This window comes from Pimephales promelas, chromosome 11, assembly GCF_988280905.1.
Source record: "Pimephales promelas chromosome 11, fPimPro1.hap1.1, whole genome shotgun sequence".
NCBI lineage: Eukaryota > Metazoa > Chordata > Actinopteri > Cypriniformes > Leuciscidae > Pimephales > Pimephales promelas.
Genome location: NC_142779.1, coordinates 36,980,490 through 37,000,355, shown reverse-complemented (window position 1 = coordinate 37,000,355; position 19,866 = coordinate 36,980,490). Strand labels below are relative to the sequence as shown.

The 19,866-nt window shown below is 39.9% G+C and overlaps 2 protein-coding genes across 3 annotated transcripts in view; one reads left to right on the top strand and one right to left on the bottom strand.

Moving 5' to 3' along the window:
- Nucleotides 1-8,108, bottom strand: part of LOC120492189 (inactive phospholipase D5) — a 33,482-nt gene extending 25,374 nt beyond the window's left edge. The window contains exon 1 of one of the 2 annotated variants that reach the window (XM_089117381.1): nucleotides 7,917-8,108. In XM_089117381.1, coding sequence (XP_088973507.1) covers nucleotides 7,917-7,958 — 42 coding nt within the window. In that variant the 5' untranslated portion in view covers nucleotides 7,959-8,108. Of the gene's footprint in view, nucleotides 1-737; nucleotides 1,474-7,916 lie in introns of those variants that run through there. The other variant, XM_089117382.1, reaches the window with a different exon arrangement.
- Nucleotides 8,109-9,547: 1,439 nt separating this feature from the next.
- On the top strand, nucleotides 9,548-12,503 carry foxg1d (forkhead box G1d). The gene has a single exon (XM_039690381.2). The coding sequence runs from the start codon at nucleotides 9,686-9,688 to the stop codon at nucleotides 10,604-10,606; it is 921 nt and encodes a 306-aa protein (XP_039546315.2). The 5' UTR covers nucleotides 9,548-9,685; the 3' UTR covers nucleotides 10,607-12,503.
- Nucleotides 12,504-19,866: the final 7,363 nt, after the last annotated feature.

Below are 19,866 nucleotides of genomic sequence, written 5' to 3'. Positions count from 1 at the left end.
TCATTTAGGATTGAATTCATCCTCTTATTAGTTTTGTAATGTCTTCATGGATCAGCCTCAAACTCAAAACACATTTGTTCACTCGGGCCTTTCCTTGATTTACTGTATTGTTGTATTTTATTTATGACTAAAAGCCTGTGACTGTGATTGACTGCGTCGCGTCTCCGCACCTTCTGAAGACGGCCAGCATCACGACCGGATCTGACGGATTTCCTGCTTTTGTTTTGGAGGTTTTTAGATGTCTTGTTGGAACTTAATTTATTGTCTAGTCAGTAAATCAAGCATATGTTGTGCCCGGAGAGAGAAGATTTAAATGATCCAGTTCACACAGCCTGAAATCGAGTGAGCATGCAGGGAACACACTGAGAGGATCAGACGTGTCACACACACACACACACACACACACACTTGCCGTGCTCCACAACTACAGTAAACGCTTCTGCATGTGGACATCGAGCTCTCCTGTATCCCCAGCAGGTTTGGTGTGTCGGCACAGCCTGTGCAAAATCCTTCAGTCGGCACCTTTAGGAAACTACAATAACTTACACACACACACACACATCGCCTCACACTACCAGTCCCTCGCTCGCACTATAATGGACAATCAGTCGAACCCCAGCAGAGACAGAGCTGAACTTCAGTTAAACACAGATCTTCTAAAAGCAATGAAATCTCCATCCGTTTGCAGCCCTGTGTGAGATGCCATACACACCCCTGCTTAATGTGTGAACACTCACCTTCATGATGGAGTGTGTGTGTGTCAGCGTAGAAGCGGACTCGGGTCTCTGACGCAGATCAGTGCCTGCAGACCTTTATTGATCTGCCGAAGCACAGTTTCCAGCAGCTCCAGTGATGCTCCTCAGACTGAAACTGATCACTCCATCCCTCCTGTGCAAGACACAACCTCTCAGCCAGCCCAGCCAATCACAGAGCAGCTGCGGTCTGGCCCCGCCCACAGGCAGAGACCTGAACAACACTCATTCACATCACAGGACCACTCTCTCTCTCTCTCGCACACACACTTACGCAGATAAGAGCTGACTAAACAAATGCTAAAATCTGAGCATTTCAGGGAAATACTTCAGGGTTTACTACATAAACACCAACTATTACATTATAAGCAACATATTCTTCCTCTTAATGCCTTTAAGATACAGCACTTAAAATAATGGTTAGCATCAACATAAAAAGGCATAAAAACAAACAATGGATTGTCTGATTTCAAATCGAGAGAGAGAGAGAGAGAGACTGAACGCAATCATGCAGAACATGGATTCAGCACAGGCTATTAGGATTTTATGCAAGTCATTAGACCGTCCAGAAGGGGGCGCTGTCTCTCTCTCTCTCTCTCTCTCTCTCTCTCTCAATCACACACACACACCTGTCATAATATTACCCTTAATGTCCACTGATTTGATTTGCATCTAGCATGCTAATTGGCTCCCAGATAGCACAAGGCTGTCTGATCTCCTCTTTACATCTGGAAGACGTATTTTTAAGAGTGTTTGCTCATCTGCAAGACGTCTATAGGACGTTTCCTTCAGATGTCTAATAGACGTTTATAAGATGTAAGTTTAACGTTCATTCTAAATCATTACATCTTTAGAGACATCTTATAAACGTCTATTTGACATCTGCAGGAAACGTCCTATAGACGTCTTGCAGATGAGCAAACACTCTTTAAAATACGTCTTCCAGATGTAAATAGGAGATCAGACAGCCTTGTGCTATCTGGGCTATAACCCGTCATTCCGACTTGTACAACTAGTATGAAAAGTCCCCGCCGTGCAGATGAGGCGATCTCTTCACAGCGACAGGAGATTTGCACATTTTTGCGACCGTGACTGCAATAGGTAATCCCAACAGCGTTTTCAAGCGTTTCACAAAAGTTTGCTCGTCGTCCACGTCAAAACATCTGAAAGGCTGAAGTCATCACTGCGCATGCGTAAAATATAAGACACGCTCACTATCATGATACAGAGGGACTAGATGTAATTTCAGAAGTTGTCAGATTATCTGTAAAGAGGAAAGAGGTTAAGTAGACTGCAGAACCAGGATATACAACGTCCAGTTTAAATTTGGAAAATGTAGTGTTGTAGGCTAATTATAGCGAATAATGAATTATTTAGTATTTATTTACTCACTGTACGCTCACTCGTCCACTAGTGGGAAGATAGCCTTAAATATGTTACATGGGATTTGCAGTGAGATATTCTATGGCACAGCACAGAATAAAGTTTATTAAATTAACATGTCAGTAAGAAATCAAACAAGTGTGGAAAAAAAGAAATATTTTTAACTTTATATGGTTGTATTCCTAACAGGACTCGCTCGTGTCCAGTAGAGGTCGCTGTGCTCATGTTCAGAAACTGCACTCTCTCTCTCTCTCTCTCTCTCTCTCTCTCTCTCTCCTGCAGCTGTGAGGAAGAGGTGTGCGGATATTAGATGCTTCAATGAAACTGGTCAAATTAAACCATTTTGATTTGATTGTATTGAGTGATTTCTCCATAAGAGACTTCAATTTCCCAATGACACCGTGTTTTGTTTGGTACTTAATCATAATCGCTAGAACACTAATAAGATGCACATATATAGGCTATGCATGTAAACGTATTTTCAAGATGCTCTGTAAACATGCCAACACTTCTGTTCCTCACAGTGCGTTATAAGACTCTTTGTTCTGATTCAGCTTACAGCCATTCCTGTGGCGTCTTAACAGAAGTGACGTCTACTGGCAGCTTCGGACATTGACTGGGTTTGTGCGGGACATGTTGGATTACAGGGAATGAAGATCCAGACAAAATGGCCAAAGAATCATTAAGCTTGGAAGATCCATGCAATGGACAATGGCAGTAGTTTTGGGATACTCATACTGGGAGATACTATCATAAGATACAAAAGAGCATGAAGAAAAGTAAAATCACTAATCACTGTAATATAAGTAGAGCAGAGATTCTCAACATCATGGGGAATCATAATACAGGTGTGTGTGTGTGTGTGTGTGTGATGCCAGAAGTAGAAATGGTCGAGCGTGTGTTAATTGTGTCCCGTATATGAGATTTAAGAGAAAGGAGGAATCTTATTAAAGAATTACCATATCAGGAATTAAATTCACAATAGATAGGCCTAACAGTCCAATTATTATTAGTTTATTAATTAGTTTCAATTAATTATTAGTAGGGATGCACCGAATATTCGGCCGCCGAAAATTTTCGGCCGAAAATGGCCCAAAAGTGCCTTTTCGGTTTTCGGCCGAAAGACTTTTATCACCGAAATAATACGGCCGAAATGTTGTGATGACGCAAACAGAAACCGCGACCTGCACGTGCTTGTCTGAAGCAACATGTCTGCGGTGTGGACGTATTTCAGTGTATCTGAACCCGCGATGAGACGGAAACCTTGTTTATCCACCTATAAACAATGCGTGCCGCCATGACGACCACTCCGGTTCCGAGCGGGTCAAGAGCGGTGCGCGCGCTGTCTGTGGAGACACGCGCTGCGGAGGCAGGCGAAAGTATAAACAAGGCAGCGCGAGTCTCCACAGACAGCGCGCGCACCGCTCTTGACCCGCTCGGAACCGGAGTCGTCGTCATGGCGGCACGCATTGTTTAGAGCAGGAAACAATTAAAAATTATAAATTAGACTCGCGCTGCGGAGGCAGGCGAAAGTAAACAAGGCAGCGCGAGTCTCCACAAACAGCGCGTGCACCGCTCCAAACGGTCGAGGCGTTTATCATTGACGCGCTCTCCGTTGTAACTGTTACTATTCCTTGAAACGACAGGGGACGACTCAAGCAACTGTCCTCTAACCATCAGGAATCGGCGAGAAGAAGACAGATAAATACATGACAATGTTTATTTTTTAGTATTCCACCACCAATACAAAAATAATCAAGTAAAGTAAAACCCAGTAAACCCTAAGATTATTACTTGTGACATTACAAAAAAAAATATGTATATGGGAACATGTATAGAACTAAATTAATGCTCTCTTAAATATTTTCTACATTCACTAAAAATGTTTCATTAAGTTTCATGTACATTTGTATTAAACATGGACCATTGTTCATTTAAAAAGGCTTTTTATGCTATTGTATGCTACATTTTTTAAAATGTAACTAATTTAGACCTGCAAACTGGGTGCTAGTGATGAGAAGTTTGCGGTTGGCTTTGTTTTTGAGAGAACATTTCATTTTAAAACCTTTCTGCAGGCCAGTAGATTATTATTTAGTGCACACATGAGTGGGGTCAAGTTAAACATTTTAGTTTGAATTTTATTTTATACAGTGCATTGTGCTAAATATATATTTGCATAATTTGTAATTGATTTATTCTTTGAAAATGTTATATTAATTTATGCAATTGCAATGCCTTGATTTTAGTAAAGTTTGCACAGTCATAGCCATAAATGCAATGATACTAATAATTGGCATAATTTCTTTCGCTGTTTCGGTTTTCGGTTTTCGGCCTTGGTTTCCTCTTTTTCGGTTTTCGGTTTCGGCCAAGAATTTTCATTTCGGTGCATCCCTAATTATTAGCCATTCATAAATTATGATGAGTGGTCTTAAATGTAGGGTGCAGGAATATTTTATAGGTATTATCAATGTTGAAAACAGTTGTGCTGCTTCATGCTACCATTGAAAAATGTTGTTGTAAGATTCCGGCCTCATTAATTTGTGGAAATAAATCGGATATGAATCGGATACGTGCATTTGCCTGTGCCATGTAAGCGGACAAATCGGATATTCCCCAGTAACCTACTGAGATCACTTGACTTAATATAGGCGCGATAGGATAGAGGACGAAGGATACACACAGTGGAGCAATGCGGAGGTTTCATGTCTTTTGCGTGTTTGGGGCGAGGAGACTGGAAATGCAGGGTTGTTACAAAAATAAATCCGTATTTGAAGAACTTTTACGAGATATGAGGAGGCACGTTTTTAAGTGCTCGTGGCTACAGTGCCAACAAGGGCTCTCCTCTTTTTTAAGAGTTTTGCTGACTTTTTTTGATGATTTTTCAAAATATTGTGGAAAGCAAAACACTGGATAATTGTATTACTTCCTTTTCCGGGTTAGTACGTCTACATTTGGTAGTTTCAGCAGTGTGAAATGTAAATGCAAAAATCAGATACGGGTCACCCCGGGACCAGGGTTGAGGGCTCTGAGCTGGACGGGACCAGCAGATTAGCCAATCCAGGCCTGGTTGTCACACACAGGACTTGCACCTACAGTGTCTGGGTCAGGTGCCTGTCACAAATCTCTTTGAGCCACTGGGAAGCCGTGTTCACACAGATGCAGAAATTCCATAGTTCAAGTGAGAATCAACTCAAAACGAAGATATAGTATACAGTATAAATGCACTGCAGGTTATAATTAATAAAATTAAGATTAGATGATTTTCAGAAAGACTCAATGTCTGTAAAGGAAGCAACTTTTGCAAATAACCAATTAGCATGCTAAGCACAAGACAACAAACAGGCATGGTCAACTTCTGAGACTTATTTCTGAGCGGCTCGGTCCAAAGATCATCTGAGCCGATTTCACATGAAAGTTCTGAGCAAGAACACCAATCTTTCAGATCTCGTGACCTGTGGCACTGTTCACAAGTTTGCCATGGACTCTCAGATCATGGTTCCGATGAATTGAACCAATTTTCATTTCGATTGATCAAAGTTTGGCCGAGATACAGCCTCTGAACCAGTTTTGCAACGAGCTCATTGTGTTTATGACATTAAACTTTGGATGAAAAGATTAATAAAAATTCAGTTCAGTAATTTCTGTGGGGCTCAGTCCAAAGATCATTCGATCAGATTTTGTATAAAATTGGAAATTTAGCGAATAAATGGAATACTGTACTTTTCAAAATGGATTGATCCACCTCCATCTTTGATATATCCTTTTCAATTGACTGAATCATTCCTCTTAATTTAATAGTGGAATTAGCAGTATATTGCAAACAAAACAATTTAATGTTTGTTTTCCCTATTCCCACAATTGTTTTAAAAGTGCTAGTTTTACACAATCTCCACTGTTGCCAAAAAGTCTCAAAATGTTTACAAAATGTTTACAAAAAATTAGGATCTTGAAGCAATTTGGTGTTAAAATGCCAATAAGAAGACTTTTTTTGTACACTTGGACATAATTATAGTAAGAGAAACTAAATGATGATCTGTGAACCCCACTGGAATGATAAAACAATCAATACTACGACTACTAAGATGATTGGACATATAGATCCTATCTAATCGGGCAGCACTTACTCTATTATCTGTCATTTTAATCCAAGTATATTGTCTCACTTGAGGATGTTTAATTCGCCACATATCTAAAAGATCAAATTCTCTAATTATATTTGATAATTGAGATAAAGACTGAAGATGAGGTTCTTCACTTGTGCGATCGATAGTAAAATTCTCAGTGCAGTTCTCAGTTCAATCACCTCCCATGATTATATTACCATCAGCACACAAATTTAAAGCATTTCTTAACACACTGAAAAAATCAATGACTCGTTCCTGCCCCACATTAGGTGCATATGCATTTACAAAATAAAAAAAACCTCCATCAATATCAGCCTTTACTAATAATAATAATCTTCCATTTACAGGTTCGTCTGTTTTTAAAACATTAACTCTTATACCTGAAGAGAATAAGATTGCCACCCCAGCACTCATTTGTTTTATGACTATAGTATGCACATATTGCCCCTTCCACCATAATCCAAACAACATTTAATTCTTTTTGCTCTATTATTTCAGAAATCAGAGCACGCTTTCATCCATCCACATTCATCCCTTCCACCATAATGTTAAGTGAGCCAACCCTCAATGCCTCCACAGAAAATAGTGGAAGAAAAAACAAACAGGCAGAAAAGAGCAAAAAAGAAAAAGACCATGTGATGCATGAAAAAAAAGATTGTTTACAACAGTACTTTTGATGTTTTCTTTTTCTCAATTTTTCGGTACTTTCTAACAGTAGTCAAGTGCTTCTTTAGACAAAACCACTTCTTTTCACTAAGCAGATCAACTCCCACAGTCTTCTGAAGAATTGTAACTGACTTGACAAACTTCTCTACATCAGGAAATAATTCTTTGACATCAACCTGCTTTCCGGGAGTCCCTGTCCTGCACAGAAGCAGACTCATCTGACAAAGCAGCATCCTCTGCATCACACATAATGATCAACACTAGGACTCGGGTACACATTCTCGTCACATTCACTGCTCTGTTCAAAAACTACGTGTTCTTTACTCTTTACCATCTCATCATCACTGACATCATTATTTGAACTGGTTGCCGCTACCACAGGTTTCTCTGAAGTATTCGCCGCTAAAACCACATCAACCTCCTCTGACTGTCTTACCTCCGCGAGGCCTGAAATCTCCTCCTGACCCGTCTGTATAGAAGTATCCTGAGCATTAGCCTCTATCACTGCGACATTGTTTTCCTGTCCACGATCTTTATGCGGACACATCTGCCGTTTGTGGCCGACATCACCGCATTCAAAACAACGCAAACTTCCGGTAGTTGCATAAATCATATGCTCCCCTTCATGTTTAATATAAACGTTAAGTGTACGATCTGGTGATTCTAAAAACATGTAAACCTGTCTCCTAAAAGACATCACATGCTTCAAAGCCGGGTTCTTACACCCCAGAGAAATCGCTCTGAACGGACTCGCAATTTTGCCAAACCGCACTAGTTAATTCACGCTCCAATACGTCATCAGAGATACGGCGGCACATTCGAAATCACTATTCTACTAGATGCGTTATGCAGCGGTGTAACTTGCACCAATTCATCTTTAATGACTAGCTCACTTTCGATCACTTGATTTACAAGTTGTTGTTGTTTAAAAAAACCCGACTACGGCTCTATTCATTCTGGAAGCAGAGGAAATATTCTCATCATGGCCTACCTTCTCCCCCACCGCAACCGTCACGCCGTCCTCCGGCGGCATACACCTGAAACAGATGGCGTCTCCATGTTGAACGCCATCCTCCTCTTCTCTTACACTACTCTCACTTTTTCCAATAACACTATGCAAAAGTAGGAAAAAAGGAAAAAAGAAAGAAAAAAAAACTGGTGAACTTTCACAACTTCACTCTCGCCCATGCTACTCTCACCCACAAACTCCCAGCATGCACCACGTGAGAGAGAGACAGACAGAGAGAGAGACTTTACTTTGACTTTAAAAATCACTTAGAAAAATATATCGTTTTTCCCTTTCTCCTTCCTTTCCTTCCCTTATCATTCCAATCATAAATACAGTGAAATATCATATTTCAAGACATCACATCAAAAAACAAACACATTTTAAAAAATAATTAAATTTCCATTGTAATCAACGTCACAAATACACTGGTTCACACCCCATTTGGATTTTTTTTTAAGTTTCAAGGTCATTGACCAATTTGTAATATGTGTACTCAATTTTTAATCGTGACCTTATTAAGCATAACATCACAGGACTCATTACCACAGTTTTTCTTTATGTGACATCCAAATAGCCATTTTAACTTGTCCAAGTAAAAAATTCATTAAGACATGGGACTCCTATTTACTCTTTTTATACTTAGGTCCATATATAAAATACATAGGTGAGTAAACTTCTCCCAGGGTCTGACACATCAATTATTGGAAACAACAGTTGTAATCTAGCAATCCAAAAACAAATGAAAGTCAGTTTCTGATATCCCACAGAAAGGGCATCCCTCCCTCACCTGTAGATCAAGACGTGCTCTGTGTCTGTTCGTGGCTATTATACCATGCACTATCCTCCAATGAAGATCTCCAGATCATTTTCAATAGGAGGTTTGTACAAGGTCCTCCATCTGCCCTTGGGGAAACACCTGTAGTCCAAACACCTCTCTTTTACGTTTGTAAGAGCATTAAGATGCAGTATCTTCACACATAATGTGTACAGCACCTTTTTTCCTGCATTGCTGAAAACTCCTAACTGAGGTGTCTTAAAAGATAAAACTCCACCCTCAGTTTCTTCCCAGCTTTCCGTCTCCGCTGCAATGTTTAATTCTGGGTCACACATGTTCAGCTCTCCATTATCAGTTTCTAATGAAAGTCTATAATTCTGTGGCAAAGACTCAATTATCTGAGTCAAAATTTTCGAACTGATCTTATTCCCAATTTTCCAGCAAAAGTCTCAGCTGATATCCATTCACCTTCAGGTAAGTGTCCGATTTTTGTGATTTTTGCAGCCCATACACTTTTCCTGAATGAAATGTCTTTGGAAATGTCCATATTCAATGCAGAGTTAAAAAGCAGCGGTTCTTCTCTCTGCCACAAACTATGGGCATTGTTTGACTCCCGAGAAATCTTGACAAGTGTCCATGCTGCTTGTAAAACTGAGAAGAGAGAGAGAGAGAGAGAGAGAGAGAGAGAGAGAGAGAGAGAGAGAGAGAGAGAGAGAGAGAGAGAGAGAGAGCATGGAATGATAAAACTATTGACTTGTCTAGCTTTGAGCGCGTATCTGATCAGGATCAACCGACTCTAAAACATCCAGTCGAGGCTCCACCCCTTCAGTGACGACACGACATCAGGGAACCTCCTTAATTAGCGAATTTCTGTTCTAGTTCTGGCTCTGCTTCTCCTCTCCAAGTGCTTTTTCTCACAGATGATGTCCTGACCTTTATTTCCAAACAAACTCTCGCTGCGGTTTGATAAAGAGACATGGATCAGAAAGAATCAACGACTCTGCAAAAACTGAGTTCTTTCAGTATCACGAGTCTATTGCTTCCGTCTAAGAGTGATAAACACGACACGACTCTTCCAGAGAAGAGCACACTGCAGAAGGTCACCGACCCGAACCCCTCTCCGGAGCCCGTGGAGATGGAGCCCGACTCGGGGAAACTCAAAGATGCAGAAGAAGCCGACAAACCCGCGAAGCTCGACAAACCCCCGTTCAGCTACAACGCGCTGATCATGATGGCAATCAGGCAAAGCCCGGAGAAGAGACTCACGCTGAACGGAATCTACGAGTTCATCACGAAAAACTTCCCATTTTACCGGGAACACAAGCAGGGCTGGCAGAACTCCATCCGGCACAATCTGAGTCTCAATAAATGCTTCGTTAAAGTGCCGAGACATTACGACGACCCTGGGAAGGGCAACTACTGGATGCTGGACCCCTCGAGCGATGATGTGTTTATCGGGGGAACCACGGGGAAACTCCGGAGGCGCTCGGCGACTTCCAGAGGGAAACTGGCGATTAAGCGAGGACTTCGGTTTTCCCCATTGGGACTGGGAATAAACGAGACGGTGAATAATCCTCTGTACTGGCAAATATCGCCTTTATTGTCTTTACACCATCCACATTACAACGGAACGTCGCACGGATTTCTGAATCAAGGTCATTACGGTTCTTTCGGTCCTGGGATTGAGCCCGCGACTCGGCCCGGTTTCGGCATGAGCTCGGCTCCCGGCGGGATACTGTCGGGGTTCCTGCACACTCCTCCGGGCCTCCAGCAGAACTCCTTCAGCTCTCAGCAGACTTTCCTCTCAGACTCCCTCAGGACATCTCTCTCCTCCTTCTGCGGCGGCGCACCTGCAGGCTCGGCCCGCCTGGACAGGCTCTCCCCGGACTCACTCTGAGGGATGCGCTGAAACTATAATCACGGAAGCTTGTTTCCGCTGTTGTGCCGAATTTCGACCCCCGACAAATTATTACCGAAAGGGGTAATCGCGACTCTTCATCGCACAATTCTGACTTTTTTTCTTGCAGTTGCGAGTTTAAGCCGTACTTTTAAAAATAAAGGTTCAAAAAGGGAGTTTTCCAAGCGATGCCATACCATTTTGGGTTCCTCAAAGATCCTTGCAGTGAACAGTTCTTAAATGAAACATCTTAATGTGGAGAGTATTCTAATAATCTAAAGAACCTTTAGTGGAACGGAAAGGATGTGAAATGTTCTTCTTGGAAGTATCGATACCATTTAAGAACCTTTATTTTTAACACTGTATTCTGAGTTGTTTTTCACCATTAGCTATTCTGAGATATAAACTCGGAATTGCGAGGGGAAAAGTCAGAAGTGTGAGATAAAAACTATAATCCGTTGCGAAAACAAGCTTCAATACAGACTAAATGCTTCCATGCAATTCACGATCATTGTTGAGCTGCTTTTCATGTGTTTCGAAAGCGCGTGCTTTCTAACATTTTGGTGGAAAAATAGCCAAAATAATGCGATTATTTATAACGCTAGAGTGTTCGAAGTCGAGTTAATTTATATTTTATTTCTTAGATGTATTTGATGTCCTTGTATCCATCCATGATCCATTATGATCCATCTACAGACCTGAGTCCAGGCCTGTGTGTCGGGTCTCAACAGTGATGAACTGCGAGTCTGAGTCCCACACACTCATCAAGACTTTCGTTTATCTGTATTTTCTCAGGTCCCAGATACAGTCTGCTACACATTCATGTGGAATATGCTGTATGATTATGTGGAGCTCACCGAGGCATGCATGCATGTCAAACAGTGTTTGATCTACACACTAGCACTTCTTTTACGTAGCCATAGGCCCACTTTACCCGTGTTTTTCTGATAAATGAAACTTAAGGAGAACCTCGGACCACTAGACCAGACTGCACTCAGCTTGTTAAATATTACATTTTACATATAAATCTTATAGCTACAAATTAAACACAAGTTGCATGAATAAATGATTTTCAAGCTTACGAAAAACAAACGAATTAACATTTAAAATGTATATATTAGGCATAAATAGATACACGAATAGCCTAGGTTATAGGCTAAAAACACAATCCACTTTATATTAACAAAAAAGAAACTCTCACATAATTCTAACCTAATATCATGTAATGTGTCTCTTGTTTATCTTGCACGCGGAAATGAGTTTTTGCGTGTTTATGATGCATGTAGAAGTTAGTAGGCGTATCCATAAAGTGCGTGTATGCACGCTAAAACTGCGTTTCATATGCACGGAAAAACTCGTTTTCGCGAATAAATTGCACGCCGTGCTAGAGACGCGTGCTAGAGGCTGACATTACTATGCAAACAACTAAAGCACTTTATGGCGTCCATTGGTCTGAGGCTCGGGTTAGTTTACGGAAGTTTTTGTGTTTTAGTTTTCTGAAAACAGGCCGCTAATGTAGGCTAACAGTGACTATCAGGATGCTCAGGTCTGGAATCAGCTGAATCGGTGGCATTATCACTCCTCCTTCCACTGTTGCTTTAAAGTTTTGCACTTTTTTAAAAAAGATATTCTTCATTAGCGCTGAGAGAAGAAAAACGCTTTTGTATTTAAAAAATGAAGAATTTGTACTAAATTAATAAACAATAAATGTTTGTTTCTTGGATTTTAACAGAGCTCTCTCTATTTTAAATTTGAAAATGTATAATATGGGCATAATATGAGTTTTTCTTTTTATTTAGCCTAATTAAATTGCATTTAATCACAATAATAATAAATTAAAGATTTTCTTTATATCGTGCATTTTTGGCTTATGGTGGTTCAGCAATAAAACATTTGAAACATGTTTCTTTAGCTGTAATATTTGTTTACTGCTAAATATACATAAATACCTCAAATTCAAATATAATTTCTAATTTTACCGTTAATTGCATGCGGAAATCATTAGAAAAAATACCAAGCCTGCATGGCATTATTATGATTCTTGTGATTATTTTACACATAAAACAATATTTAAATTATGTTTTGACTATTGGTTTCGCCTTTTTGTTTTAGGAGTAGTATAGGCCTATCCACAGAAATGTAGCCTACCACATTATTAATTAAGAATATATTACGTGGACACATGAATGAAACAGTAGCGCAAGGCGTTTGGTCTAAGATTGCACGAGCAGTCTGTCGAGAAACGGAAATAAATGTTTTGATATGTAGATTTCGTTTTGCAAACAACTTAAAATGTCAACAACAACACATGTCATTGCATAGAAAGTTAGAATGTTTTACAGACCGACGTTATTAAAACAATCATTAAACCCTTTTTCTGTGGAACACAAAAGATGCTATTTTTTTCTCAGTGAACATTTCCGAAGAATAGGTAGGCCTACACTGAAATATATATAAATATATTTTTAAGGTTTAAGCAATTTTAATTAATAGTAAAATCACATCAAATTGAATTGATGAAATCCTTAAAATTCTTACATATTTGAATTGAGTAATTTAACAATCCTTAATCAATTATTAAATTAAAATACGAAATAATTATTCAATTCAATGTGAGGCAATTAATTAAACTGATAAACCTTAAAACCTTAAAAATAAGATTTAAAATCTTTTAAAAACATATTCGAACAATATGTCAAAATTGTGCAAAATGTTTTCTACAAGCGCTATGATTTAAACATATAATTAGTTTACTTTAAAAACAGATATTCAAGGTCTAACCCGTGATTCCAGCAGAAGCGCGCATCTTTGTGTTTTGTCCGGCAATCCTTGAAGCACATTTTAGAATAATTTAGAATTTTAGATAAATGGCAATATAATTATTGCATGAAGGCGTTTAATAATTTTAAGAGAATTGTTGAAGAACGTTTTTACAATTAAGAAAAATAGGCCATTTATAATTAATCTTAATAATGAGAGGCCTTTAATTAAATAGTTCCTTTTTAAAGGCGTTACCATTTAATAATGTGAAAAGACCTAAATACTTTAATTTAAAAAACAAAATTGTCCCTTTAAAATAATTGATTCAGTGGGTCAGCCTGAACTTCTCTCGGGCGGTACTTAGGCTATAGTTTTCTAAGTCTGTATGAGGACAAAAAAATAATCGTCATATAATGATTTATAATCCCGTTATGACTGTTATCGTCGCGGTTTAATATGAACCGAATCGCCACTGTAAACTGTATAACTATAATAGTTAAGCAGCGAGTTATTGTGGTTGAATGGGAAACACACCCCTGTTCAGCAGTTCCTCATAACCCAGATAGCAGACACACACGTCTACGAGGTTAAAGATCACTTCATCTGGAACGCATCTGCTGTTTAATAACATCTGATAGACATCTCGTCAGTTTAACATGCATGCTAAATCATCTCAAAGACATCTTCTAAACGTCTATTAGACATCTGACAGGAAACGCCCTATAGACGTAGCCTATTGCAGATGAGCAAACGCTAAAAATACGTCTTCCAGATGTAAACGCACACATCCACTAGACGTCTCTGTGACTATCAGGGAAATGTATATTGAATGTGTCTTTGGTGATTTTTTCTGGATAAACACAACACTAAACAGGCCGTCGAAAGGCCAAACTGGTTCAGTGTGATCGCAGGATCCAGATTTCCATAGCCTACGCCTTATTCACGGCAGCGCCATCTTTGATTTTTAATGAGAATGAAAGCGAGGCTGTGAGGGATAGACATGCATCTCTTCAATGGGCTGTACTGTTATTTAATGTGTTTTCCGATTGTTCCGCTCATGAAACACTGGAAAAATATCTTTCCAAGAAATGTCAGTTGACAAAAAACTCCCGACAGTGTAAGCTGTGGAAAATTGTAAGTAATCTAGAAGCTTTATTCAGCTTTTTACAGCGGATGCCATTGGAAACACGGTAAGTCTATCCCTCACAGCCTCACTTTCATACCTGTCATGGCGCTGCTCTGAATAAGGTCTAGATCCTCGGCTCTCCATCGCATGCACAGGTTTCAGTCTCGGAGACACTGTAACATGAGCCGGCAGAGGAGCAGTGCGCATGCGCAGGAGCATCTGCACCATTTCGTGACAACACTAATAACCTGCATGGATCACTGGCTTTAGAAGTCACTTCTAATTACGGTTATCTTCTCCTGGCTCTGAGTTATGGAGAGATGTTCGGAGCAAAACAACGGGCAGTGGAGTGTGTAGCCACACGTGTGTATCAGTCACAGAGAGAAATGTTTTAAAAGTTGCAAACTTGTAGACTTTTTTTCATCTTCCACAAACACAACACAACAGTTACACCTTCTCTAATTCTTCATTGCAGCAGCTCTACAAATCACACATGAGGAGAAATGAGTAGGGTGAACTAGAACTCATGAATATTAATGTAGGCTCCGCCCACTGCCTCTACAGACGCACAACTGACTTTTGCACCACATTTCACGGTGCACTTGTTGAAAAAGAGGCAAAACTTGTCACTTGAAAGCGAAAAAACAGTGTTTGAGATTCGTCGCGGCAGATTCAAGCAGCTGTAGTTATTCGTACTTGTGTTTGTGCTAGAAAAATATACAAGACATTTGTGAAATAATATTCTACAAGTGTGCAACTCTCATCGGATGAATTCACACACTGATTTGCAGATGAGCAAAATTTCTCTGTGACTTTTGCACCATATTCATTGCAGCAACTGTAGAAAAAACATGAGCGTATGACTATGAGTTTCTGTGTGATCTGCAATGAAGGAAGGTGTGTTTGTGGAAGATAAAAAAGTGTGCAACTCTTAAAACATTTCTCTCTGTGACTTCAGATTGACCGATACACACGTGTGGATATTCTCTACAACGACACACTCCACTGTCACAGGCGTTCAGTAGTTTTGCCCCAAACATACCTCCATACAGAGTCCACCAGTTCATTTGGGGTTCCCGCAGCCCGATCTCATGAAAGTTCGTATCTATGGCACGAATGTCATTTCTCGTTGCATTTATACGCCAATTTTCGCGTACATATGATACACACTTTTTTGCGTATAAAACGCACGAACTCCCCACCCCCCTCCCCCCTAAACCTAACCCAGGGTTTTTTAGTGCGTACCACATACACGAAAAAAACACTTTTGGCGTATAAATGCCACGAGAAATGACACTCGTGGTATAGATACGCATCTTCATGAGACTGTGTTGGTTCCCGAACCTCTCGCTGGCGAACTTATACGAGTTTATCCAGAAACCGAGTTCTCGCAAACCTGTCGTTCAGCCACGGTGGTTAATGATGTCACTCAGGTGTGATGAACACATTTGAGATTTGAATTAATGCTCGATTTGTTTATATAAATTACGAACAGCGTCTGAGGACTACAGCCTGTTCTCTCAGTTATTTTGCCAGAATGAACCAAAAGCTTTACAGCACGCGATGCACATGCGCACTCTTCGAAAACTCTTAAATCCCTGAAGACGTAAATGAATGAAATGTTGTAGGCTATATATTCGAAATAAACGATATCTACACCGACTCGTTGAACTGATAACGACTGAACTTCTGAAGTTGATTAGATTTAGTGCAGCTCTCGGGTCTTCTGCTCCTGTTCACTGAGGATGTTATCTATAGCAGGAGGAGGCCTATTCATACTAAAAATAGCTACAGTGTGGAAATATGCAAAATATAAATAATAATCATAAACAGAAAAAGTGCCTGTCTTCAATTTTTTTTTTTTACATCTAATGATATGTATTGAACAGAAATCCCTTTATCAGATTACATTTCAAATGTGGATTGTTTAATGCTTCTCACGACTGATAAAAGACTGAAATCAGCACTTATGAAGAAGCCATGTATGATAATGGCAGATAGGGCGAAATTAATGTTTTTTTCTTCCAATTCACATTTGTTTTGAAATGCACCGTCAAAACTCAGAAATGCAAGAAACTGTCTCTTAAACAGAGATGCTCTTATTAGCCTACACTTTAGAAATTTAATCAACAAATTATTCCAGTCAAAATATGTTCTCTTATGTAAACAGAAATTTCAATTGTAATTTAAAAAAAGAAATAAAGAATCAAAAACATGCTGAATAATTTGTTAAAATAAAAGAAGTACCTTTTGCATGAGCGTTTCTCTGAAGAAGCACAACATGGAACATGCAACCCCTTAATAACGTGACAATTATTATAAATATAACAGCATATTATAATAAATTATAGCCAAGTACAGGCAATTTAAATCATTTAATTCATGCATGGTGTGCAAAATCAGTCTATCAAAGATTTAAAAAATAAGCTATCAGTTTAATTCTCTCTATTGTCACAGACAAAAATTCACAAGGAATAAAAACCGCAACGATGAAGTACATTATGTGAGTTTGATTGTGGAGTTATATATTCTAATGCTTTAATAATGCAACATCTTCCAGTCTTGAGACACGTGTGTTGCGCAACAATTAAGAGAAATATTGGCTGTTGTAAAAGTATGACAATTCATTATAAATAATTAGCTTTTCCAACGGCTCTGCGCTTCTGAAGGCATCTCCTCCTCAGTGAAGGTTCAGAGTGTGTTATATCCCTAAAGCACAAGAGCATCATCTACATCGTGTGCTCTTATTCATAATCTTATTCTACAGTAGAAATCCCGCAATCTTGCCATCTGGCGCTTCTCATGTAGCCTAGATGTTCCCATCATGCGATCATCATTTTATGGATTTAGTTTTACTTTTATTCATCTTGTGTAAACTCACTTTTAATTCAATATTATAAATTAAGTGGCTTGTAAACACTCTTCTATAAAAACTCATTAGCCTACACATGAAAGACGTTTCTCCTTATAATTGAGTCAAGAAACAGAGTTCTTCTATTAGACGTAGACTGTCAAACCAGAACAATGTAGATCCAGTGATTTTTTTGTGTGTCATATTAGAGTGTGTTTTATCCAGATGTCGTCCCATAACAACAGCCGTCGAGCAACAGACACAGTCAAAACCCTCCACACGTTAAAGCAGATTAGGGTCTGTTCAGCTGCCATTCCTCTCTGTACACACAAACAGCAAGGACGATCTGAGCAGAAGGAGGAGCTTCGGATGTGATCCATGAACAGGTCTAAGTTCTCTGCACGCACACACACACACACACACACACACACAAAACACTGCTCTTAAAGGGCCAGCGCCTTAAAAAAGCACAGTAGTGGAGCTGACTCGAGGGAGGATATGAGTACAGAAGGAGAGCACAGGATAGAGATCCCGTTCTCCTCCAGACTCCAGACGAGATCATGAATCTCTCCTCAGTTCACAGAATGAAGGCTTTAATGTGTCATAGGTAATGCAGTGACACTGGATGCTCTCACACACAAAACACCCATTGCTCCGGTTTAACAATAAAGCGGCCCTATGAAGGCCATTAGTAGCGTGATGTGGGGAAGTGTGTGTGTGTGTGTGTGTGTGTGTGTGTGTGTGTCGCTCGTAGTTCCTCCCTGGTGTGCCTGACTAATCGTAAAGTAATCTGGGTAACGACAGGACTGTGTTTCCAGGCTCTGCCCCCTGCCGAGCGCCGGTCAGAGGTTAAGCAAACTGTGACAGTAGCTAATCTGTGAACACAGACTGCCGTTACTCGCTGGTCATTCAAGGTTTATATTAAAACAAACACTAATGGACAGCGATATTGTGAACCCTCTACAGAACATAATCTATAAAGCTGCTAAATTATAACAGTCCATGATCACTTGTCAGCTTTACAGTGAAAACACAAGTCATTATAAAGTCATTATTGATCATTCTTACTTTTAACGGAATATTGCAGTATTACGTCATAAACATCTTGTATGGCATGAGGGTGAGTAAATGTGTCACGTGCTTAGTCACGTGAAATCAAAGTGGAATCTTGCCGTGTTTATGATAAATGGTTGATCAGTGCACATTATTATTGTGTTAAGAATATTGAATAGATAACTTCCTCTTGCAGCATCTCTTCTCTTCTCTGATGACGAGGGCAGGGCTATAACCTGTCACTCACATGAGATCCACCAATAGGAAACCACCCAATCAGTTCCCCACAGGCACAATCAAGCCCCGCCCTGCATTTGTTCTTGTTCCTGAAGCTCAAATATGTCACACATGACCAACTTTAATAAAGAAAAAAAAAATACATAGATTTTATTAAAACCCGAAAAACTTTTTATTTTTAAAAAACACTAAATCTCCATTGATCTGCTCTAAATCTCAAAACATGCATTTCCATGATTTCATCAGTATTAGGGTGCTCCAGTGTTTCAGGTCTTTCCTTTCAGAAACATCGTTTATCCATCACTGTTATCATCTATAGCTACTGGAGTGCCTCAGGGCTCAGTGCTGGGACCGCTTCTCTTCTACATCTACATGTCATCACTAGCGTCTGTCATTCAGAAACATGGTTTATCCATCACTGTTATCATCTAGCTACTGGAGTGCCTCAGGGCTCAGTGCTGGGACCGCTTCTCTTCTCCATCTACATGTCATCACTAGCGTCTGTCATTCAGAAACATGGTTTATCCATCACTGTTATCATCTAGATACTGGAGTGCCTCAGGGCTCAGTGCTGGGACCGCTTCTCTTCTACATCTACATGACATCACTAGCGTCTGTCATTCAGAAACATGGTTTATCCATCACTGTTATCATCTAGCTACTGGAGTGCCTCAGGGCTCAGTGCTGGGACCGCTTCTCTTCTCCATCTACATGTCATCACTAGCGTCTGTCATTCAGAAACATGGTTTATCCATCACTGTTATCATCTAGCTACTGGAGTGCCTCAGGGCTCAGTGCTGGGACCGCTTCTCTTCTACATCTACATGACATCACTAGCGTCTGTCATTCAGAAACATGGTTTATCCATCACTGTTATCATCTAGATACTGGAGTGCCTCAGGGCTCAGTGCTGGGACCGCTTCTCTTCTCCATCTACATGACATCACTAGCGTCTGTCATTCAGAAACATGGTTTATCCATCACTGTTATCATCTAGATACTGGAGTGCCTCAGGGCTCAGTGCTGGGACCGCTTCTCTTCTACATCTACATGACATCACTAGTGTCTGTCATTCAGAAACATGGTTTATCCATCACTGTTATCATCTAGATACTGGAGTGCCTCAGGGCTCAGTGCTGGGACCGCTTCTCTTCTCCATCTACATGACATCACTAGCATCTGTCATTCAGAAACATGGTTTATCCATCACTGTTATCATCTAGATACTGGAGT